Consider the following 26,655-nt stretch of genomic DNA (forward strand, 5'->3'; position numbering starts at 1 on the left):
GAATATATATGTTTTTTCTTTAAACTTTGAATATTTTATGTGTTTTTGGTTGACTAGTTTTTTGGTCCGTATTTTTTATCGGTTTTGGCTAGTTCTCACTCTAGGGGGTCTACCATTTCGATGACTTGTCTGGTTTTGATGACATTGATGCAAATTTTATCAGCCCTCCACGTAGACCTTGTTAATATCAATCTTAAAAACTTTGGTGTGACTGTAATTCATCTTGTCTGCAACAAATCGAAACCCTAGATCCCTTCGCACGTGTGACAAAAAAATAGCCCTAAAACAGATCCAAAATAGCTTGGCCTTTAGTCTCTTCTTCTTCGCTTGGATGGAGGCTCTTCTTGTGTTTTTCTCGCACTTTTTCTTGCTTCAGACCTTGATTGAATTTCTTGTGCTCAAATGAAGGTTGAGTTGCCTATTTTTAGTGGTTTGCCTATGTACATAAGCTGACTTGACTGAGATCTAGGCCGACATGTCCTTTGGTGTAGGTTCATCACTTCATCTTGAGGTTGACTTGTTGGAAGTTCTTGAGCTTGGTCTTGGGGGATCTTTTTACTCTTTTCAATGACTTACATACACATGTAACATGCCCAAGAAGGGTCTTTCATACATGACATTGACTCAATTTGACTTTATGACCAATCCTAAGAGCTCACAATGGGAGCGTTACTTAAAAATAAAATTCCTTGATCATGAAACCCATGATTCAAGCATTACAAAAATAATTTTATTTTTCGTTTTTACATCAATTACATAAAATCACAATTACACATGTCATTATGAAGACCGAACCTAGTTACTTTTTTCAGCAGATGTAGTGTACAACCGTCATTTGCATGTGTTTTCTCTAAGGAGCTCTTTGTACTCATCAATGCAAATGTTATTAGAATTGGACTGGACTGGTCGGAACCGACTGGTTCGACTAATTGGAGGGACAAATTGGTTCAGACTGGTGAAATCTTTCATTTTCATCCTTTTACTTAAATTTTAACATTTCCTTTAATTGACTGAAGATGTTTGAGATTGGTTCTGAACTCATCGGATTTCATATGGAGAAAGCAAAATTTAGATCTCACTCAAAATCCAACAGACTTAACAGTGTTTAAGTATTTCAGGACTGGGGGGATTGCTTGTTTCCATTGGATTTTTTCATGTACTAGGGTATGGAACTAACATTTAATCAAAGAGCATCAACCCCTCTATGTACCTTGATTTTAGTGGCATTGATTATTGAAATCCTATATCATGATCCCACTAAAAATGTACCCATTGCTCAAACAAAATCTTGAATTGACATGCTAAGCTTTTTCTATCTTATTTTAATTCTTAGAGAGTGATATTGATGATGAAGATTTGAATATAGGCAAAGATTTTGATGATATGTAGGTATTTGTTGTAGCATGATTTTTTTTTTGGATTCTAGAGGCCATCTAGGCCCTGTTTGTTGATGTATTTCCATTTCAGAGATGGATTGCACTCGATGCTATTTTGGTTGTGTGCACCCTTACATGTTATATAAATGAGAACTTTTTCTTATTTGCGTATAACTGTTTGGATTTATATGTATGCACGTGAATATATATGTTTTTTCTTTAAACTTTGAATATTTTATGTGTTTTTGGTTGACTAGTTTTTTGGTCCGTAATTTTAATCGGTTTGGCTAGTTCTCACTCTAGGGGGTCTACCATTTTATTGACTTGTCTGGTTTTGATAACATTGATGCAAATTTTGTTGGGGAGAGGTTGTAGCCTTGTTTGATGCCAATAGTGCTATTGATAAAGTAAAAAAAACTATGCGCTTTGATATGGACAAAGTTCATACTCTGCAATAATCTTCAAGACACTTGGTACACGAAGACATCTAGGAGTATAAAAATATATATTAAGTATTATATAAAAGAATTGATATGAGATGTGATTGTTACATATGAAGGCCCACTTATATACCTAGGCAGGTGTGCTTTCATGAACGGTCATGTCCTTAGGGACATGCCTCTTCATTAACTAATTACTATTTAACTAACTATTCTTTATTATTCTTTATATGTTTATATTTATATTATTTTTATATGAATTATATTCATAACATTGCCTTCCTCTCCAAAAAGATTTGTCCTCAAAGCTTATTGATGACAGGGTGTGTCCTCTTGTTTCTCTATCTTGTAATCCATTCGCAAGTTTCGAAATTCTTCAAGTTGTGATCTTCATTGATACAAGATGATAAGATCCTTGGAGTGATAAATATAATTGTTGTACTGAGAAGGGATTTGACCATCCTAAATTAATCTTCTATGGAATTTTGTGGTTATTGGATACTTCGTGTGAATTGCTGTTACAAGACTGAATTTCACTGACAATAGTAGTCTTCAGAACATAAGTTCATTGTTTTTGTTATGAGTGATACATGTATGCAGACTGATTGAGTTGTCTGCTCTTGTGATTCAGATGTTGATAACGAGTTCCTGTGGTTTAATTTTCCCTTATCATGCGTGTGACAACTTTCTGATTTACTTTAGGTACTATTGTTGTTGAGTTGGTTACAAAATCTTCATTTGGATGTTTCATCGTTTGAACTGTAACATCTAAATATGTTTTCCCTTCAACTGGTTTGTCATGTTCTTGAGTTCTAATATTGCTTAATAGATATTCGTTCCTTTTTCTTCAACTTGGACAATTATGTTTGAAGACTTTGATACGTTTTTTGTGATGAGTTCTTCTAATTTTTTTTTTAAAGATTTCTTGTCATTTTTAAGTTTCTTAATTTGTGTCAACAAGTTCTCGCTGTGGCCCTTGAGGCGAGTAACTTCTTCATTTTTTTTTTTGCGATAATCTTTTCAACTTCTTTCTGAATATTTTGCATTGCCTTTTGGTTTTCTTGAAGAACTACTTTTGAGATATCTTTTATGTCTTCTGGCGTTACAAAATTTGGTTTCAATGTAACATCCTGTAGTATTATTTTTTTCTTTTTGTAGGAAAATGTCAAAAACTTCTTTTTCGTATTTAGAATGGAGCCTAGGGTTTCCATCCAGGGTGAATCCAACACAACGTCACTTTGATCCTTCCATTGGGATCGAACAGAGAATTTCGATATAAAAGTATAATCCCCAATGTTTAATTGTAAATTGGTTATGCCATATTGTTTTTTATCCCAACGATCTACTTTTTTTATTATATTTGCCTCCGGATCCACCAATTGGTTTGTGAGTTTAGAGTTTATATAAATTTTATTTTCAGCAGGAGAGATAGAAATAATAACATGTTTTCCTGCCAGAGTCCGCTTAATTCTAAATAGCACTAGAGCAACGCTGAGTGAAGTTTCTAAAAATCTTCCTTCATTTCTGACTTAGACTCCATTTTGTTTCAAAAATTATGTGACATTATAAATATATAAAGGATAATAAAAAATAGTTAATTAAATAGTAATTAGTTAATGAAGAGGCATGTCCCTAAGGACATGACTGTTCATGAAAGGGCACCTACCTAGGTATATAAACGGTCCCTCATTTGTAACAATCTCATCTCATATCAATTCTTTTATATAATATTCAATATATATTTTTATCCTCAATGAATGTTTTCGTGTACCAAGTATTTTAAAGATTATTGCAGAGTACTAATTTTGTTCTTAACATTGGTATCAATGCTGTTCGATCCTTTGGTTGCTCAACCATTGCACAAAGCCAGTGTGATATGATCATTAGCCATCAATCTTCGTCAAGTTCATTACTATTGCAATCGGGGCTTTTAGCCACAAAAATATTGTTTGGAGATTCTCGATCTTGCCGTAAGGCCTTTGGCCATAAATAAAAAAAGAAAAAGAAGAAAAAGAAATGAAAACAAATATCTTATATATAGGAAATTAAAAAAAAATGTCAAAGAAAAAAAATCATATATGTAAGGTAGAGAAAAAAGAGAGTTAAAAAAAATAAATGAAAAATAAGTAAAAAAATAGAAAATCAAATTATTTAAAAAAACAAAAAAATAAAAAATCAAATTGACCTACAGTCGTCTTTTCAGCTGCCGTTACCGCCTGACAGGTGGCTAATGCGCCGCCATAACCGTCACCTCAGCCTAGCCTTGGTCACTTCCCATGTGTCCACCAACACCTTTTGTGACCACTGCTATACTTGCCGCCAAAGGCGAAGTACCATTGCAACCACTGCACTTCCTTGACTAGCCACCATTTGAATTTGAAGTCTCTTCTTGCCACTCCGGAGTTCCGTACATAATCAGTTGCCATCCCTCTGTTCGTTGACCACCAATTTAGCCGCTTTGAGTATTGAGGCATAGGGACGAGTTTTTTTGCACAGACTAATAATCCAAACTTAGTAAGATTACCACTCCGGCAAATAATTATCATTGAGAATCTCTGGGGCTGCAAGTAAATCAACCACTTGTAAGAAAATAGTGTTCTCGCGTAGTCATAGACCGTGGGAATCCTAGGGAATATCCACCTTCAAGAAAAAATTGTGAAGAATCACATCTCATATCAATTCTTTATACACTGTTCAATATATATATTTATTATCCTCAATGGATATCTTCGTGTACCAAGTGTTCTGAAGATTATTACAGAGTACGAACTTTGTTCGTAACATGCTCTCTGAAATTGTCCCACCATAGACTCACAAAGCCTCATGATAGTGACAATGGACTTAGAGATGCCAATGTTACATAATTGCTGAAACAATAGGTGTTTGGGTGTTGAAGTCAACAAAAAACAAAAGACTTTAGGAGTCCATTGTCAAGGCTCCTCAATGATAGCTTTCAGGGTAAGACTGTGAGGATGGTAGTTTTTTCTATGCAACATCTTTAACATTCTTAATATTGTTAGTTTTTACATTTTCAACAAATATATGTATGGTTTTTTTGACATTAGTTGTATTTGATAATGAGTCTAGGAAGCTTATTCTATGCTTTTTGTGTAGGTGCTTGCAAAGTCCTTGCTTCAGTATGCAGAAATTAATTCATCTATTGCAGAGGTGATTACTTGCTTAAAAGTTTGAGATATTATTTTGTATTTAAACATGGAAGTTTTCTCTAAAAAATATTGACATCGTCAAACATCCAATATAGAAGGAAAATAATGTGACAAAGCTAATTTTAAGCTTAAGTTTTGTCTATTTTTATTTAAGAAGTAGTTTACTTAACTAATCTTAAGTTTTGAAGAAATGAAAAACAATGATGTTCCCCTAAACTGATAGCTGATGATGGGCTCTTGTTGGGGTGCATCATTCCCTTGAACTTTAATACACTTGCTCCTAGTGTATTTGGTAACAACCAAGGAGAAAATTTGGATTGCTGGATATTCGTCATGGTCAAAACTGCTGTGCTGTTTCAAAACTGCCAAAACTGTATCATCCTTGAATGTAGTAAAACTTCAAAGATATAACAGAGTCTCCACCATAGAACTTCCAAGATAAGCCTTTAAACACCAAATGATACCAAGACACTCACCATGACAACCTAAGTATTAATTTTCTAACCCTAGCACCTGATTAATGACTTCTTTGTAGATCAAATCTACTGAATTAAAAAAAGGCTAGAATTTTAACAATTATAATCAACGGAAGCAAATTAAAATACCAATTCCATAATCATAGGCACACAAGGTTTTCTGCCTTCAAATGAATTCTTCATTCATTAAAATTCAGAACTTACAAAGGCCCCCCTTCCTGGGATAATGAGCCACTAAGGAAAATACATACAATAAGAACTTTGAATTGACCCAGCTGATCAAGACCTCTGCAGATCTTGTTGGCTCATCTGGATCTCCCTTGCTGCACCTTGCACTCTTCCCCGAAGCCTGCTCACTTGAATGGAAGTCCTTCTCCACTCAATCGTTAAGATGTCACTCTCCCTGCGTCTTGTGTTCAAGATGCCTTTTGCGTCTTCATGCTTAACGTAGCCTTTGTTTTAGAAGTTTGAGTTATTGACTAAATCCACACCCCTAATCTCCATAGTGATTAATGGTTAAGATTAGATCCTAATATCACTAGATATCAACGATTGAGATTCATCTAATTCACTAATTCAAATTGTTAAAATTCTATGCAAGTGTGCAGCAGACAAGATAAGAAACAACAAAATTTGATCTAGATATCATAACACTCTGAAGTTGATGCCTCAAGGTTAGCTTCATGCCAGTGTTGCTACTCTCGTACAATCCCACCAAAGCATCATACACTTCTTTGGCAGTCTTCAAACCAACAACATGAGGAATCAAGTGATCCTTTATGGAATCTATCAGGATTCTTTTAACCTTGGCTTCATTCTTCTTATGCTTGGCTTTTTCCTCAGCTCCCTTTGGCTTTGGAATAACTTTCTCCACATGATCCTGAATTTCATTTTCTTCAAAAAAAAGGAGTATCCTAGTCTTCCAAGTTTTGAAATAGGTGGCACCTTCCAACCCGACTTCTACTCTGAGACTTGGCACCATTTTTGACAAAAGATTCAAAATTCAATCAAGCTGCTGAATATTGTCTCTTAGGCTGACTTCAATGGCCGCTCTTTCAACAAAGCTCTGATATCATGTTAAAATTCTATGCAAGCATGTAGTAGATGCAATTTTCTGCCAGATAATTACTTCCTAATGGTTTTTCAAGCAGTATTTTATGCCACTGCTATCATCGAATAATTACACTTTAGAAAATCTCAACAGGAAATGCAGCAGAAACAGTAAGGACCATAGAAAGACAAACATGCACAATAGAGACAAAGACAAACATGCACAATAGAGACAATAATTTTACTCTGGGAAACCCAACCTTGGGAGAAAACCCAACTACTTTTCTTTAGTATAAATTATTCTTCAGCAAGGTTTACAAATCACCAATTTGTCTAGAAATCTGTGCCAATTTACAAAGTCCAAATACTAGTCAAACCTGGTCAAAATAGCAACAACTCTCAATGCTGGTCAAACTAGCCAAAATAAACAGAAGTCAATGCTGGTCAACTAGGCCTGGTCAAAGAGGCTTTTGGTCAACTACAGTCAATGGCCAATCAAAGTCTGTTAAACAGAGATCCAATCAGCTCATTCAATATCCAATCAAACTTGGTCAAACAGAGATCAGATTAGCTTGGTCAAAACTGTCAATTTTTCTTCCTTGTTCATGCTTTCGGCTGTCCAAGAATGATGAAGAGAGCGATGACGAATTGCTCTTGGTTGGAGGTCAAGTGAGTTCATTGCATTGAGAGGTGCTCTACAACCCAGAATAGGGGAGATGTGTAGGTGTAATGTATGTGTGTATGTATGTCAACTTTTGAATAAATGTTGGCTCCAGCCTCCAATTAAATGTTGACTTCAAAAAGAAAAACTAAATGTATAAATAATAAATATACACAGTACAATCTCTCAATCACTTGCTTACTTTGTCTGTGGATATTAATAAGTGGGAGAAGGAGCAGGTGAAAAGCTATTCAGAACGAACTTTTGTCGAAGAGGTAAGGTATCCATTTTATTTTTCTGATTGAACATGCATTTTTGCGTACAAAATAAATGTTCCTACCTCAATCGTCTAAGGAGTCGAATAAAATCGCTTCCACAATTTAGAGATTCATTTTATAAAGAGATTGTAATAGTAATTTTGTTTCAATCGAAAATAATCCTTTTGAAACCCGATTCAGGAAAGACCATTTAAATCCTTGTGAAACCGGTTTGGTATGTAATGTTTTAATTATTTTAAACCCGGTTAATAATGTTCAAACCAAGGTTACTTGGGAGCAGGAGCAACATTTTTAGAAGCTCCCGGTTTGGGAGCGATTCCGGGAGCGTTTTTTTTATATAATATATATATATTTTTATATTTTTTATATTTTGATGCATATATGTCAACAAAAGCATGTAGAATGATGAATTAGATATAAAAAACATAGGTTGAACCATATAACAACAATCATCTAGAAGTTATAATCTTTATCAACCACATCCACAAGTTAGTAACATAGTAACATACAACATATTGAGTCTCAAGATTCATCAATCTTAAAGTTTTAAGCTTTCAAAAATAATATATAACATTTATCATCATTGATCACCAAAGTTGTACTTGTAAGCTAAGTGTAACCATTACAACAAATAATATCTAATATGAAAGGAAATGTTATAAAATGAAATGAAATGAAACAACTTTCAATTTTCACGAAACATCATAGTCATAATTCGTTACTAATGAATTATAATTGCCAACTTCAAACTTCAAACTTAAGTTGTCATATATTGTTTACAAAAATTATCATAATAAATATGAAAGAGTCAATAGTTATAAAAACTACTAGAAACTTGAAAAGACAAGTAAATCTATTGTCTATTGCTAATGCTTAGGCCTCTTTCCGCCATGAGAAATGTCTAATTTTTTAGTCTTGTTGGAAAATCGGGATCTTTGTCATTAATATCACCCTCTAAGCATTAATATCCAGAGGTATCTTTGTCATTACGTTTGGATTTGTATAGGGATCTTTGTCATTAATATCACCCTCTAAGCATTAACATAAGATAGAAAAAGCATAGCATGTCAAGTCAAGATTTTGTTTAGTGACACATGCATTTTTAGGAGGGTCATGATAGAGGAGTTCGACAACCAATGTCACTAACATCAAGGTACATAGAGGGATTGGTGCTCTCGATTAAATACGAGTTCCATACCCTAATACATGACAAAATCCAATGAAAACATTACAATCCCCCCCAATCCTGAAATCCTGAAAAGCTGTCAAGTCTGTTGGATTTTGAATGAAATCTAAAATTCTACTTTCTCCATATGAAATCCAATGAGGTCGGAACCACTCTCAAACATCCTGAGTCATTTCATGGTAATGTTAAAAATTTAAGTAAAAGGGTGATTTTCATCCTTTAACTTTAAGAATTTAACATTACCATGAATCACATATCAATACTAGGGCCATAGGCTTGATCATTAGGCTGCCCCACTCAAAACTTATTTGTTTCTTTGAAAAAAAAATGCAGTTGGAATATTATTGCAATATTTTTTTTTGCAAAAAATACTAAACACTCCCGAAAAACCAGGGAGCGTTTTTTTTGCTGGGAGTGCGCTCTCGACTAGCTCCCGAGTCGCTCCTGCTTGGAGTGTGAATTGGGAGTGGGGGCGTGAGAGCGATTTTGGGAGCGCACTCCCAGCTAGCTCCCGAGTCCCTCTCGCCTGGAGCGTGAATTGAGAGCGGCGGCATGGGGGGCGGGGCACTCCCCTGCAACCCTGGTTCAAACTATCCCCCCAAGAAAATCCACCAAACAATTGAATAAACTCTAAACTATCAACTCTTACTAGGAATGCAATGCACTAAATCTGTGAAACGCCAAGTATGGAAGTATGCGATGAATGAGGAGTATGAATCAATCATGAAGAATGATGTCTGGGATGTGGTTCCTAGAATAAAGGACAAGTTTGTGGTCACCTCGAAATGGCTTTACAAAATCAAACATAGAGCTGATGGGAGTGCTGAAAAATACAAGGCTAGGTTTGTTGCTCAAGGCGTCTCTCAAAAAGAAGGAGTGGACTATGATGAGATATTTGCACCAGTTGCCCAATATACCACTATCTGATCCATTATTGCGCTTGCTGTGCCTCAAGGATGGAGCCTATAGGAAATGGATATTAAGATTGCTTTCTTGCATGGCTCACTTAAGGAGGAAGTCTACTTAGAACAACCTGAGGGGTTCGAAGTTCAAGATCGAAGGACACATGTATGCAGGTTGAAGAAAGCCCTCTATGGGTTGAAGCAAGTCCCTAGGGGTTGGTATGAGAGGATTGATAACTATCTTGTGAACCTGGGATTTACAAGGAGCGAAGCTGACCCTAACCTATATTTCAAGGTTGAAAAGGATAGGCCTCTCATTCTGGTCCTTTATGTGGATGATCTGTTTCTGACAGGTGCAAACCCTCTCATTTATCAATGAAAGAGGGAGTTAGCTTCCAAGTTCGAGATGAAGGACCTAGGTTTGATGCACTACTTCTTAGGCTTGGAGGTCTGGCAAAAGCCAGGTGAGATTTTCCTTTCCCAAGGAAAATATATTGTGAAGCTGCTCGAGAGATGTGGGATGGTGGATTGTAAATCTGTGTCTACTTCGATGAAACTCAACTTCAAGAAGCTATGTGGAAGTGTTGCTAGGCCCGAATTGGCAAATCCTTTCGAATATAGACAACTTGTGGGGGCCCTGATGTTCTTGGTAAACTCTTGTCCGGACATATGCTTCGTTGTAAATATGTTGAGTCAATTTATGGTCGAGCCTCATCACATACATTGGATTGCTGCTAAGAATCTCTTGAGATATCTCCGTGGCAGAATCAACTATAGATTGAGATACACTGCCAGGAATTTGAGGCTACATGGATATACTGACGCTGACTAGGTTGGCAGTGTGGTGGATCGTAAGAACACGTCTGGATGTTGTTTCTCATTGGGGTCTGCTTCAATATCTTGGATGAGAAAGAAGCAAAAATCGGTTGCTTTAAGCACCGCCGAGGCTGAATACATTGCAGCTAGTATGGCCTATTATGAAGCTGTTTGGTTGAGGAAGCTCTTTAGTGAGCTATTTGAGCACGTGCTGGATACCACCGTGATCTTTTGTGACAACCAAAGTGGGATTCACCTTCCAGAGAATCCCATGTTCCACGACCGTTCCAAGCACATTGATATCAAGTACCACTTTGTCTGGGATATGGTACAGCAGGGGGAATAAGGCTCCAACACATCAAGAGTGATGAGTAGGTTGTAGACATCCTCAAGAAGCCCTTAGGGAAGGTCAAATTCTTAGCCTTCCGAGAGAGACTTGGAGTTGTGGAAAGGTCCTCTTATGAGGGTCCCGCTTGAGTTAGACATTGAGCTCAAGGAGCTGCTCGGGCTTGGGGTACTTTTTGGAGCTATGAGCGACCTTAGGGTGAGTGGTTCACCTTTCCCTATTGGTGCACTATGTACAAGGTGAGTGGTTCACCTTCCCCTACGATACCCCATGATGGTAGACATGTGTGTAGGGTGAGTGGTTCACCTTCCCCTACGATTGACATATGCATAGGATGAGTGGTTCACCTTCTCCTATGGCATATGAACATGATGTATGGTTCACCTTCTCTTGCTAATGCCCCAACATACATCCTACCCATGTAGTTCGGGACTCATGGGAAGTACCTCTGATCTGGCCAATGAGTTGGGCAAAGTGGATAGGGACCATAGCAATACCGATGGACGCATCGTGTATTGCCGTACTCCCTATGTCTAGGATGCATGGTGTTCAATGACTTGATTTGGGATCAATTGAGGTTCTACCTCTGGACTGACTTTTGTCAGTGGAGAGTGGTAAGGTCTTGTGACTCACTCTCAATCTATTCTTCTTCATTATTACATCATGGTTCAATAGAGCAGAGATGAGATGATAGAGATGATACATGACGACAGGATGGCATGCTGATCGATGACGACAAATGGATTGGCAGGTGGAATTCTCCCTAGTTGAGAGGGAGTGTTAAAATTGGCAACTAAGGCCAAATTCCACCTTGGGACAACTGATTTGATGGAGATGATGATTGCATTAAATTTCTCTTTTCGAGCGGACCAAAATTGATATAAATATCATCTCATTTGGACAAGTGGAAGTGTGATTTTGAATTTATGCCCACACATGTGCAAATTGTTCAGCTCGGCCACATCAACATGTAGGCTCAAGAAGTCAAATGGATGTGTCTCTTCACCCATAGCGAATTGTATAAATATAAGTGACCTCACACCTCATTTGGCATCATCATCACTCACACATTCGTCTCTCTCCTTCTCTCATTGGTTCGTACAACTATTGGGTTGAATTGTAGGACCGAAATTTCAGGTAGCAAACCAAGTTTGACCAGTGTTAACCAAGGGGTTATTAAGCATCTTTGACTGCAATTTTTGGAGGATCTTTTCTCTCTTTAGGCCGCATTTTTGGGATAAAAAATCGAGGTAATTTGGGCAATTTGACCAATGCTGACTTCAAGGTCGACTGCAGTTTGACCACAAAAAATTACAACAATTTTCTCTCCTTTGACCGAGTTGTTTTGGGTTGACTTTGACATCCTGATCAGGCTGAGTTTGACTAGGGAAGACCAAGCTATTTTGAGGATGATTTATTGCTGATTTGACCAACATTGACTTTTTGGTTAGGGCTGAAGTTTGACTACAATTGACTGCAGAAATTGACCGGAATATTTTGACTTTGAATTGGGCAAGTCAATTTGACTTTTGTACTCCTCTCTCTGCTGAACTTTTGATATAATAATAAGAAGAATTGATCAAAGGGTTTTCCCTACATTGGGGTTTTTCCCTGGCCTCCGCTAAATTTGGTGTCCTCTTGTCTTGGCTTGTCTTTTGCATATTGTTTTATGTTCTGTCTACTTCTATTGTCAATGTGATTAATGGTTAATGTGATTGCTACTGGAAATCTAAATTGAAATTGCTATTGGGCTGCTTGAGGAACATTGAAGTAATTGTTTTAAGCATAGAACACACCATTGTTAACTAAAATTAACACAGTTTGACTGGAATATTCTGATGTACATGCTGATGAATTGAATTCTTTCATAAGGAAAGATTACCAAGTTCCCCCTTGTTGGTTTTTGTCCCAAGAAATTTTGGTGTCTCTTGTTCATTGTCTTTACTGCTCTACTAAAGTTAATGGTTGAAAATGTTCAAATGTAACTAATTAATGATTGGAATGCTCTAAAGAAGTCAAATCGTATCATTGGAAATAGTTATTAGTTTGAAAAATTGTACTAGTCTTGTTTGCACTAGAAAACCAACAACTTCCAGTAATTGTACCATCACCCTAATGGATTAGGTATCCACCAATTTGGAAATGATAAGTTGTGGTTCCTAGTGAGCAACTAGGCATGATTTGAATATCTGCTGTGATTTGAGTTTCCCATTCATGGAAAAGAAAGGAGTTAAAGAGTAATCATTCTGTCATTGGTTTGTCTCTTGAGTTGACACTTGGTGTAGATCTGAATCATGTCTACAATTAAATTCTCATGGATTGTGACCTTAAAATCATAAGTTGTAAAGTGGTTGATTTATTAAATCCACATTTATTGTACTTAGTGTCATGAAAAGAGGGTTGAATATTTAATGAGAAATGGGAGCTTTACTAAGGGTTTTCATGAGTAAAGCTAGTGAAAAGCGAGATTTTTCCATTTCATGGATGAGACAAGAAAAACGAATTTTCTTTGTTCTTTCCATTTCATTGATAAGACAAGAAAATCAGATTTTTTGCTTTTACTAAACAATTGAGCTAAATCTTAAGATGCCCACTCGACCTCGTTCTTTGAGGATTTCATTATTCTTTTGAAAAAATAATCCTTGTGAGTGGAGTAGAGGAGTGCACAACTGAAGGAGGGTATACAACTCATCTAAGTTGTATTTCAGCCATGGAAAAGAGGATAGAGGCACATGACATAGTTATGATCAATACTCTCCATAGGAATCAGCAAGTTAGGTATGGAAATGGTCGCTGCCAACCTATGTTGCACGGGTTCGCGAACCCAGGGGTGGGGTTTTCGAACCCGTCCCAGGTTCTCATCCCCAAGTACCAGATTCGGGTACGGGTTCTTCTGAGAAGAACCCATAAGAACTGGGTTATTCTATGAAGAACCGGGTTCTCCATTAAAAAAATTTGGGTTCTTTTGTCTTGACGGGTACGAAAAACCTTGATGATGGGTACTTGGAACCCCAAAATAGGGTTCTTTGGGGTTCATTTTAGTTTTTATTTTTAAATTTTTAATTAATTTAATGTGCTTCTCCTAATATTCTAGGTTGCTAGTTCTTCATCTTGCAAGAGGAATTGGAGTACTTATGCATTTATCCATTCAATAAAGAGAAATAGATTGGGCTTAAAGAAGGCAAAGAACTTAGTGTACATTCATAGCACACTTCATCTCATTTCTCGAAAAGACCCTGGGTACAAGGAGAGCTTTCAAGAGATGGGACCAATACGCATATGATGCTATGTGTGTGGACGAGGAGATACAACCAGATGGCCTTATTGAGCTACCTCTAGTTGCTATCAATGATTAGGAGCCTCAAGATGAGAGTGATTCATACCCGGAGAGGATGCTAACTAAAGATCTGAGTGATGCCGATGACATGGATGTTGATGACGTGCTTGAGGAAGCCATTTTTCACTATTAGCTATGCCTATTTTTATTTTAGCATTTTAAAATTTCCTAGTTCTTGTTTGGAGATGCCTTAAATCAAATTTTCAATGTAGTATGACAATGGACACGTATCATGATTCTTATTAATATGTAAACTCCAATTTTCACTTGATATCAAACTAGAAATTTTGAAATTTCATTGTGAATGTTGAATGCTCAATGATGTGCATGTTTAAATGTTTAAAGTTTAAATCATAAATGTTTTAGTTTTCTTGTTTAAAGTTGAAAAATATACAAATTTACATATATTATAATTTATAAAATATAACATTTATATATTATATATATATAAATTATAATATACCCCTGACGAACCCATGCACCTTGTTTCAAAAAATGATGTACCCATCCCTGTCCCCGTCCTCGTCCCCGTACCCGTCCCCAAACCCACGTTTCCTGGCAACATAACTGTCAACTAATAAAAAATTGAAGTTGGAATATGTTTGATTTTGATTTTTGGAGGAAACCAATGGATTACAGTGATGCATTTCTGGTAGTCAAAATAATTTTTGAAGGTAGTACCCAAGGTGTTTGAGCTTGATATAGAGGGAACTATTTTCTATTTTATGGCCTCAAATGGATTAAATTGTCATATAGTGATCCAGAAACTCCCACAAAGTTTTATGTTGCAAGGCAGATCATCTCCGCTATCTCTAATGACCAAAAGTCGTATACACAGCGAAAATATTTAAAATACTTCGTAGGCAATGACATCCATTGTAGGACAGTAATTGTAAATTGTATATTGTATAAAGAATTGTTGTAGGATGATTACAAATGAGAATGAGCATCATGTATATATAGCTAGGTAAGTACCCTTTCACGAACAGTCATGCCTGTAAGACATGCCTTTTTATTACTAACTAACTAACCATTAGTTAATTTACTTATTATTTATTATTATTTCTATATGAATTATATTCATAACATTGCCTCTCCCTTCAAGAAGCTTTGTCCTCAAAGCTTACTGAGAACATCTTCTTATCTCTAAACTTTCATCTTTGTTGATACAAGACGATATGATACTCTGAGTGATAGACAAAATTGTCATACTGAGAATGGATCAGACCATCCTAGATTAATCTTTTGGGGAATCTTTTGATCTTTGGAGATGTGTGGTGAATAGTTATCGTATGATTGGATTCTGCAAACTTTAGTATTCCTAGGAACATAAATTTGTCGTTTATTTTCTGAGTGATACTAGTATGTAGCTTGATTGGAAAGTCTGCTCTTGTGATTCAGATGTTGATACATAACTCCTTTGGTTTGGGTTTCCCTTATCATGTTAGTGGTTGATTCCTGATTTTCTTCAGGCGCTGTTGTTGTTGAGTTGGCGACTGAATGTTAAGATTAGGTATGTTCTATGCTAGAACAATTTATTTAAATTTTCGCAGTTAGCAATCACATCAGCATTACGATAAACTGCAGATAGAACATAAATATAAAACGCAGAAGACAAGCCAAGACAAGAGGACACAAGATATGGCGCGAGCTAGGGACAAACCCCACAATGTGTGGGGAAACCCTTTGATCAAATCTTCTTTTATCTTCAAAGTTCAGCAGAGAAGGAGAGAGAGAGAGAGTACATTTACAACAGAAGTCAATACTTTGACTTATCTAGATCTAGCATAGATCATTTCGTATCATGATGAGATCAGTTGAAGACATTCTGCTTCAACTGATTCTCAAGGTGACTCCTCCACCTATCATCATGCTGCATCTCGTCCATTTGTTGCACCTTACTGTGTAGCACCATCATGCTGCCCATGATCATCATGTTGCTCATGCTGCCCATGATCTCATCATGCTTCATGCTACCCACACTGCCCATGATCTCATCATGCTTCATGCTGCCCACGCTGCCCATGATCTTGATCTCATTTATCATGATGTTGTCCGTTGCATCATTTATCACAGTTGCACCATTAAAATCAACACACACATATATACGTCACCTTTTATGTCTGCGTATATCATGTATAGTATCCATGCTACTGATGCGTATATCAGTACGTTACACATGACAACATATTGTTACCCTTACCTGCAGCTCCAGGAATTGACAACGGCTCCATGCCTTGACAACAGTTATCTCTGTGCATATGGACAACGTATATATATTTCATTATTATGAAAATCGTTGAACAACGTGTATATATATATATATATGAACTGCGTCTATATGACAACGGATGGCATCACGTTGACTGTCTTCATGATGACTACGTATTCTCCATGTTGTGCGTATATACTGTTGTCCCATTACAGCGTATGATGCATATTTCGTTCCCATTACAGCGAACTGTGGCTAAGTATCTATATTACAACAACTGCGTTTAGGGCTTCTTGAACAACATGTCACACCCACTATGAATAGCGTATAAGTACAATGTATAACCTTCACTTATAACTGCGTGTAACATGTCCTATTACAACGTGTATATATCTCTATTACTGCTGCGTATACATAGTCATTGCCTGCGTGTATTCTCCATGATCTGCATATACCTGTATCCAAGATTCACATGGATTCTGATTCTTCTTTGACTGCGAGAACAACTGTGGCTTCATATATTGACTGCGGATTTTTGCATGGACTGTGGCTTCATTATTACCCTTACTGCGATAGGGTTTCACCATGAATAGTGCATCTGTTTTCCTTGAACAACGTATCTGGTTTCACCATAGCATATCAGATTTCCTTGAACAACGTTTCACCATGAACGGCATATCAGATATTTCCATGAAAATGCATTGAGCTGTTTGTAGAGTATAGGGCATTGTTGTACGTGTAATCCATGTACAGTGTGTAATATATATTGCCATGCTGCGTATATATGTATCTGTTGCTGCGTTATGTCATTGCCCGTGAATTGCGTGTTATGACTGCGGCTCTTTAGGAGGAGATTATCATGTTGACTGCGGCTTAGGGTAATGTATCACAACAGCTTCCATTTATTGTGGCTCCCTTCTACTGCGGCTCCCATCTACCATGGCTGCGTATATGGCATTACGTTTACTGTGATTGCTGTGCGTTAGAACTAGGGCATCATAGGCTAGCGTACATTTTCATGGTGTCTCTCTCTTGCTCCAAAAACCCAAGACATGGAGAGGAGGAGATCACCTCAATAATGTATATCTGCCAAATGACATCAAATCCTATTTTATTTATACTAAAAATGTATAAGTGAATAGACATGACGTTTGGGCTTCTAGAGCCTACATGAGCGCTGGTCGGCTTGATAATAATTACATAAACAAAATAAATTCATATCTCCATAAATACTTATCGGAATCGGATGATCTTTGGATCAATCCTACACCTCTCGACGAGAGGGATCCAATAAAAATATCATCTGCCATAAATAAGCCGACCCACATGGAGTTTGGCCCTAGTTTCCAATTTAACACTCCCTCTCAACTGGGGGGAACTCCATCTGCTGATCCATATGTCCGACTGTACTATCTCTGCCATCAGTGCCCTGCACTGCTCTGCCCATCTTTGCTCAGCTCTGCTGGCTCTGCTCTACTCTGCTCAGCTCTGCTGGCTTTGCTTTGCTCTGCTCAGCTCTGCTGGCTCTGCTAGCTCTGCTCTGCTCAGCTCTGTTGGCTCTGCTAGCTCTGCTTTGCTTTGCTCAGCTCTGCTGGCTCTGCTCTGCTCTGCTCAGCTCTGCTGGCTCTGCTAGCTCTGCTCTGCTCAGCTTTGCTCAGCGCTGCTGGTTCTGCTAGCTCTACTCTGCTCAGCTCTGCTGAACTATGAAGAAGAAGAATTGATTGAGAATGTCTCATACCATTCTCCACTGACCCGAAGTCAGACTCAGAGTGCGTACCACTGGTCCCAGACCAGTGTCAACCGACCCAAAGTCAGCGTCGTAGTAGGTACCACTCCTACTACTGGTCCCAGACCAGTATCGTAGTCTCAGAGAGTGTTCCACTGGTCCCAGACCAGTCTCAGCGGACCTAAAGTCAACGTCATAGTATGTACCACTCTCACTGGTCCTATACCAGTACTGCACTGACACGAAGTCAGTCTCAAAGTATGTACCACTGGTCCCAGACCAGTCTCAACCGACCCGAAGTCAGCGTCATAGTATGTACAACTCCTACCACTGGTCCCAGACCAGTATCACAGGCTCAGGGAGTGTACTACTGGTCCCAGACCAGTCTCAACCGACCCGAAGTCAGCGTCATAGTATGTACGACTCTTACTGGTCCTAGACCAGTCCTGCACTGACACGAAGTCAGTCTCGGAGTATGTACCACTGGTCCCAGACCAGTCTCAGCCGACCCAAAGTTAGCGTCATAGTATGTACAACTCCTACCACTGGTCCCAGACCAGTATCGCAGGCTCAAAGAGTGTACTACTGGTCCTAGACCAGTCTCAACCGACCCGAAGTCAGCGTCATAGTATGTACGACTCTCACTGGTCCCAGACCAGTCCTGCACTGACATGAAGTCAGTCTCGGAGTATGTACCACTGGTCCCAGACCAGTCTCAGCCGACCCGAAGTCAGCGTCATAGTATGTACAACTCCTACCACTGGTCCCAGACCAGTATCATTGATCCCAGATGAATGGAGGACATCCTAGCGTAGGGAGTACGGTAGATACAACGATGCGTCCATTGGTACTACTATGGTCCCTAACTTCATTTCCCTGCTCATTGATCAGATGAGAGGTATTTCCCATGAGTCCCACACTGCATGGGTAGGATGCCTTGACAGGAGAACTTAATCAATCCTGTCCTTACAGGAGAACACATCAATCCTGCTACAATCGCCATGGAGAAGACATCAATCCAAGCCGCCATGGAGAACACATCAATCTAGGCTTCACAGGAGAACACATCAATCCTGCTACACACGAGAGCAAATCATCCTGTTCCACAAGAGAGCGAATCATCTTGTCCCAGTGCGCACCACCAGGGGAGGGTGAGTCACCCTGTGGTCGTATGTTGCTCCAGTAGAACTGCAAGCCCCCCAGAGCTCCCAGAGCTCAATGTATGCAACATGCAGGACCCTTTTACAAAGGTCTCTTGATGACTCCAAGTCATTCGGGAAAATCACAAATTTGATCTTTCGCTCGGGGCTTTAGTGACCTGTATATCATCTCAGTGCGATGGAGCCTCCTTGCTCATCGACTTTCCATATCCTAGATAACGCAGCATCTGATGTCTATCTGTTGGAGAAATTTTCAAATACGGGATTCCTCAATAATTGAATCCCATCTCTGGTTGTCACAGAAAATCACAGTGGTATTCAAAACAACTCACTGAAGAGCTTCAACAACCAGACTGCCTCACAGAAGGCCATACTATCAACAATGTATTCTGCCTTGGTGGTGCTCAGAGTCACCGACTTCTGCTTCCTGCTCATCCAGGATATCAAGGCAGATTCCAAAGAGAAACAACACTGAGAAGTGCTCTAGTGATCCTCCATACTGCCTGCCCACTCATCATTCGAATAATCATGTGGTTTCATATTTCTGGCAGTGTATCTCAATTCATGAGAAATTGTGCCCTGAAGATATCTTAGAAGATTCTTGGCACCAATCTAGTGAGGCTCAACCAAATATGAGCTCACCATGGTAACTGCAACACAGATGTCCGGATGGAGGTTCTCCATGAACATCAACGCGAATGAGTTTATGAAACTCAGAGGCATTTCCCAAATCTGGTCCGACATCATTACCATATAACTTCTGAAAGTTAAGATCCTCGAGGCAGTCACAAGCTTGTAGCTTATCTTCCCACATTCAGAATCCAACTCCCTCTGTCTCCTATAAATGAGAGGGTTTGCACCTGTCAGACATAGGTGTCGGTACGAGAGGTTTATCATCCACAACCTTCGAGTAATGGTTTGGATCGGTTTCACTCCTAGTGAATCTCAGCTGCATTAGATAGCTATCAATCCTCTCATACTATGCCCGAGGTGTTTTTCTTCAAGCCATAGAGGGCTTTCTTCCACCTGTACACATGAGATTCCTTGATCATGATTCTCAAACTCCTCGGGTTGTTCCAAACCTGTGAACCTGCTGCATGAGGGGAATGGTCCCCTTATAATATTTTCTTTCGGTACATTTTAGACATGCACCTTCATGCTTCTTTTTGAATTCAGGCATCTTAGTCACGATCTGACTCACAGACCTCCGGTGCTGAGTCAATGGACATGGTCCCCAGTGGACTTTCTGCAACTCGATACAACCCTGAACTCAAAAACATCTATAAAAGATCTATTTTCAAACACATACCTTTCCATCGATAAGTGCCACCCTGTAACCTTTGACTTCCATTTCCGAGATGGACATCAGGTTCGATCAGGTACATAAAAGAGATTTTGGGGTTCCTTGCTTTCGTGGAAGAGTCGACCATTTCCTTGGTGACCTGCATTATCAGTCATTCTTTGATCATTGAAGATGTCCCAGGAATGATTGTTATCTTCATCAAGGGATGTGTCTCTGCCATTTGGACACTCCTTCGCATAACGGCTGAACTTATTTCAACAAGGCATCTGCCTTTCCTTCCACCCTTAGATCTGAACTTCTCAATGAAGTGATCTTAAGATGGACCATCAGAATCTTCCGCTGCGCCATTCTAATAACATTCTCTGCTTTGACTTCACCCTAGGTGAATTATGAGGAACCCATTGATCCTTCTGTCTTGTCCCAACTGTCTTCGGTGATTGCTCTTTCACTCTTGCTTGGGCATTGTCTTCACCTCAGCTTTGATACCATGTTAAGATTAGGTATGTTCTATGCTAGAGCAATTTATTTAAATTTTCACAGTTAGCAATCACATCAGCATTACGATAAACTGCAGATAGAACATAAATATAAAACGCAGAAGACAAGCCAAGACAAGAGGACACAAGATATGGCGCGAGCCAGGGACAAACCCCACAATGTGTGGGGAAACCCTTTGATCAAATCTTCTTTTATCTTCAAAGTTCAGCAGAGAAGGAGAGAGAGAGAGAGTACATTTACAACAGAAGTCAATACTTTGACTTATCTAGATCTAGCATAGATCATTTCGTATCATGATGAGATCAGTTGAAGACATTCTGCTTCAACTGATTCTCAAGATGACTCCTCCACCTATCATCGTGCTGCATCTCGTCCATTTGTTGCACCTTACTGTGTAGCACCATCATGCTGCCCATGATAATCATGTTGCTCATGCTGCCCATGATCTCATCATGCTTCATGCTACCCACGCTGCCCATGATCTCATCATGCTTCATGCTGCCCACGCTGCCCATGATCTTGATCTCATTTATCATGATGTTGTCTGTTGCATCATTTATCACAGTTGCACCATTAAAATCCACACACACATATATACATCACCTTTTATGTCTGCGTATATCATGTATAGTATCCATGCTACTGATGCGTATATCAGTACGTTACACATGACAACATATTGTTACCCTTACCTGCAGCTCCAGGAATTGACAACGGCTCCATGCCTTGACAACAGTTATCTCTGTGCATATGGACAGCGTATATATATTTCATTATTATGAAAATCATTGAACAACGTGTGTATATATATATATATATATATGAACTGCGTCTATATGACAACGGATGGCATCACGTTGGCTATCTTCATGATGACTACGTATTCTCCATGTTGTGCGTATATACTATTGTCCCATTACAGCGTATGATGCATATCTTGTTCCCATTACAATGAACTGTGGCTAAGTATCTATATTACAACAACTGCGTTTAGGGCTTCTTGAACAACATGTCACACCCACTATGAATAGCGTATAAGTACAATGTATAACCTTCACTTATAACTGCGTGTAACATGTCCTATTACAACGTGTATATATCTCTATTATTGCTGCGTATACATAGTCATTGCCTGCGTGTATTCTCCATGATCTGCATATACCTGTATCCAAGATTCACATGGATTCTGATTCTTCTTTGACTGCGAGAACAATTGTGGCTTCATATATTGATTGCGGATTTTTGCATGGACTGTGGCTTCATTATTACCCTTACTGCGATAGGGTTTCACCATGAATAGTGCATCTGTTTTCCTTGAACAGGTATTTGGTTTCACCATAGCATATCAGATTTCCTTGAAAAACGTTTCACCATGAACGGCATATCAGATATTTCCATGAAAATGCATTGAGCTGTTTGTAGAGTATAGGGCATTATTGTACGTGTAATCCATGTACAATGTGTAATATATATTGCCATGCTGCGTATATGTGTATCTGTTGCTGCGTTATGTCATTGCCCATGAATTGCGTGTTATGATTGCGGCTCTTTAGGAGGAGATTCTCACGTTGACTGCGGCTTAGGGCAATGTATCACAACAGCTTCCATTTACTGTGGCTCCCTTCTACTGCGGCTTCCATCTACCATGGCTGCGTATATGGCATTACGTTTACTGTGATTGCTGTGCGTTAGAACTAGGGCATCATAGGCCAGCGTACATTTTCATGGTGTCTCTCTCTTGCTCCAAAAACCCAAGACATGGAGAGGAGGAGATCACCTCAATAATGTATATCTGCCAAATGACATCAAATCCTATTTTATTTATACTAAAAATGTATAAGTGAATAGACATGATGTTTGGGCTTCTAGAGCCTACATGAGAGCTGGTTGGCTTGATAATAATTACATAAACAAAATAAATTCATATCTCCATAAATACTTATCGGAATCGGATGATCTTTGGATCAATCCTACACCTCTCGACGAGGGGGATCCAATAAAAATATCATCTACCATAAATAAGCCGACCCACATGGAGTTTGGCCCTAGTTGCCAATTTAACACTGAATCATCATTTGGAATGTCCATCGTTTGAATTGCAACTTCTGCATATGTTTTAACTTCTCTAGATTCTTCTTCTTCCTTACTTGTGATATTGAATGGGTCAGTATTTATTCCTTTATCTTCAACCTAGACTAAAATGGCTGATGAATTCAATACTTCGCCTTGAAGTTGTTCTAGCTTGTCATTCAGTGATTTCTTGTCATTTTAAAGTTTTTTTATTTGCGTAAGTAGGGTTTGGTTATGATTCCTTAGATGTACAAGTTCATTCTTTTATGAATTGTTGACTTTATTCTTGGTAGCCTCATCATCTTTTGAACTTTTGATTTGTTCTAATAATGTTTGGTTAAGGCTCTTTAAACGTAAATTTTCTTCTTCTTGTTCCAATAAACGTTTCTTGAGTTTCTTCTTTGTGGCTTTAGCTTTCTTGACTTGTTCGAGTAGTTTTTCATTGTGATCTCTGAGGCACAAAATTTCCTTTTCTTTACTGCAGATGGCTTCTTCAAGCTCTTTTTGCTTCTTTGATATAGTTTTTTTATTATCTTGAAACATCAATCCTGAAATATCCTTAAAGTCTTCTAATGAAGATGTTATTGATTTTGATTTACTTGTTATATCTCGAAATTGGACTTCCCCTTATAAGGAAACATCAAAACTTGTTTCTATATGTTTAACATGAATGTACCCAAATCCTTAAACCAAGGTTGATTGAGAATGATGCCAATCTTTCTATTATCCATAGTTACAACATGAAATTGAGATATGTATTCATAATGATCTACTGTCACTTCTAAATCACTAATTTTATACTCTTTGGCCAAAAATATTTTTCCTTTCACCAATGCTTGGCTCTAGAATTAATAGTTGGTTTGCCAAGTTAATGTTGATGTAATTTTTATCATTGCTTGTGCTGATAGTGATATTAATTTCTTTTCCTTGGATGCTTCCTTTTAATGTAATTAATCCGTGATCCGTAACTGAAAGACCATTATAGGTGAATCGTCCTTCCTTCATCATTTTCGACTTAGGCTCCATTTTTGCTTGTAGATAATTTTTCATTAGCGACACTGATATGTTCTTCCTTCTCTTTTTTGATTATGAACCTTATCCTTTTTATTTTATTTTTTATTTTTTTAAATTTTATTTTCCTTCCTTTTTCTAATATACATATATATATATTTTAATAATTTATCTATTTAATTTAATTTTATAATATATTTAGATTTATTTATATAACTATATATTAAGTCATATATATTAATTTTATGAAATCGTGTGATTCAACATACGCCTGTTGACCAAGAGTCGCAAGTCGACCCGTAAATGACGGTCGAGTTGACCCGACAGCAGAGCTTCACGACTTCAAGGGGCAGCGGAAAGATGACGACTGGATAGGGGATTGCCGGAAGTCGACGGGTGATAGGTGACGGGTGATGGTGACAACAGACGGGGAAGCAATGACAAGAGAACGCTGAATTGCGCTTCCAGTTAGAGCGACACAAGGAAATAGAAAGGCAACAATATGAGACTCTCGGGCGACTCAAATTAGAGAGTCAGATTGGAGAAATAGTGTCCAGCAGATCGAACAACTTTGAAAAATGCGTAACATTCGAGTTGTTGTGAAGATGGAATAGATATTTTATATTAGATTTGAGTGCAGAGATGTTGAATTAAAGTTTAAATTCAAATATTAGTTTGACAAGAAAGTGAGCTAGACACACCCTTTGCCCGCAAAATCAAAGTTAATGAAATTTTTGTGGAATATAGTGGAAATCAAAATTAATGGGATTTTTAGTGTGTGATATAATGGAAATAGTATAGGTGACGGTGATGGAAGACGAGGAAGTAGTGAAGGGGCTGCGGGGGACAGAGGAGCAGCGACAACAGCGTGGGGAGAAAGGGAGTAGTGGGAGTAGCGTGCGATGTAGGGGAAACAATGGACATTTGTTATTTGAGGATGGTTGCAAGAAATAACAGTGGTAGTGTCGGGTGACAGGGGGAATAAAGAGTCGATAGCGGAAAAAGGGATGGTGTCGGTCAGTAGCTGTTGGAAGATAGGGTGATGATAGTTTGTAGCGACGGAAGATTTGCGGGGGTCGGTTGTCCGACAACTTCATCTTTGGCCAATTTTGCTAGCAGTTGTGGCTACAACAAACTAGCAGTGATTGCAGGGCTGTGTACAACAACCAGGTAAGTCGAGTTTTCTGTCTTAGTGATTTTTTCTTTATGATATATATATATATATATATATATATATATATATATATATATATATATATATATATATATATATAATAGCCAAAGGTCAATTTACGAGTTGGAGAAGCTCCAGATTCTTGTAGAGAAACACCTGAATCGCAACGACACAAGGTTGATGATAGGTTGATGGCCAAGGGTCGGATCAGACATGGCTCTATACCAATTTAATGACCAAAAGTCGTATACACAGTGGAAATATTTAAAATACTTCGTAGACAAAGATATCCATTGTAGGATAGTAATTATAAATTGTATAAAGAATTGTTGTAAGATGATTACAAATGAGAATGAGCCTTGAGGGTCCTATATATATAGCTAGGTAAGTACCCTTTCATGAACAATCATGTCTTTAAGTCATGCCTTTCAATTACACACTAACTAACCATTAGTTAATTTACTTATTATTTATTATTATTATTATATTTATATTTATATTTATTATTATTTCTATATGAATTATATTCATAACACTATCTCATTATTATTAATGATAGTTTGCCACTCGTTGTGATTGCAACTTCTCTTTCTTATTCTTCACAAGGTATTTCATTGTTACAAATTAAATGAAATAATGGGTTTTCACTTGACCAAATCCAAGTATTTAAAAAAAGGTTGGGTGGGGGGGTAGATATTCTTTTACCTAAATCTTTTTATTTAGCAAATGAGGGAATGCTTCCTTGGCAAAAGACTTAAACCATCGTTTAGTAAAAGAATTACAGCTTTTGGTAAACAATAGTTTGTGGTCATCTTTAAACCACCATCTGAGAGCACTTTCATTAATCGCAGAAGACATTGACTTCTAGCTAAATTAGGAATTGTTCTGGGAATTGCTTTGAGTCAAGTTCCTTAGTTGGTGGTCAGCCATAAACCACCATTTAGCAGAAGACTTTAGCTTTTGCTACCCATTTGGTTTGTGGTCTTCCTTAAACCACCATATTCTGAGAGCACATTCGGCCATCGGCTGCTATCCACTTTCATATTTCAGCTCTCTTTATGGACTCGCGTACAACCCTTTGGGTTAAGGTGGTTGGGGAGAGTGGGGAGACGAAATGTTGGAAATCTAATCCTTAGGGAGTATGGTAATACTTGAAGAGGAATATAAAGAGTGACAGATGAAGGTGAATATTGATTGGGAGCGAGAGTCTAATAGACCTCTTGGAAGATGAATCCAAGTGTTAAAAACATTGAATTTATGTGTATATCATTCTAATGAAATGAATCACACATTTGATCTAAATCTGTTCTCTAATTCCATGTGTCTAACAATTACTACCAAAGCCTTAAGATTAGGGCATCTATAGAGGTAAGCAATTTTGGCCTCCTTGGGATTTCATTCTTGCTTAGAATCCTCTTCGAGCTCTGCACACCAACTGGCCTGAGCATTTTACAAAATGTTATGAA

The 26,655-nt window shown here is 38.1% G+C and overlaps 1 protein-coding gene across 20 annotated transcripts in view; it reads left to right on the forward strand.

Annotated features, from left to right (window-relative positions):
• The window catches only part of LOC149258140 (uncharacterized), a 393,208-nt gene that overhangs the window by 264,022 nt on the left and 102,531 nt on the right, over positions 1-26,655 (forward strand). For 19 of the 20 annotated variants that reach the window (XM_089414748.1, XM_089414744.1, XM_089414758.1 and 16 more), the window contains one exon: positions 4,931-4,984. The exons of the other annotated variant lie outside the window; for it this stretch is intronic. In XM_089414748.1, coding sequence (XP_089270874.1) covers positions 4,931-4,984 — 54 coding nt within the window. The remainder of the gene's footprint in view (positions 1-4,930; positions 4,985-26,655) is intronic. 20 annotated transcript variants of the gene reach the window in all.

The sequence above is a fragment of the Pinus tabuliformis genome, chromosome 6 (assembly GCF_031772625.1).
Source record: "Pinus tabuliformis cultivar Carrire ecotype Pingquan chromosome 6, CPIR1, whole genome shotgun sequence".
Lineage (NCBI taxonomy): Eukaryota > Viridiplantae > Streptophyta > Pinopsida > Pinales > Pinaceae > Pinus > Pinus tabuliformis.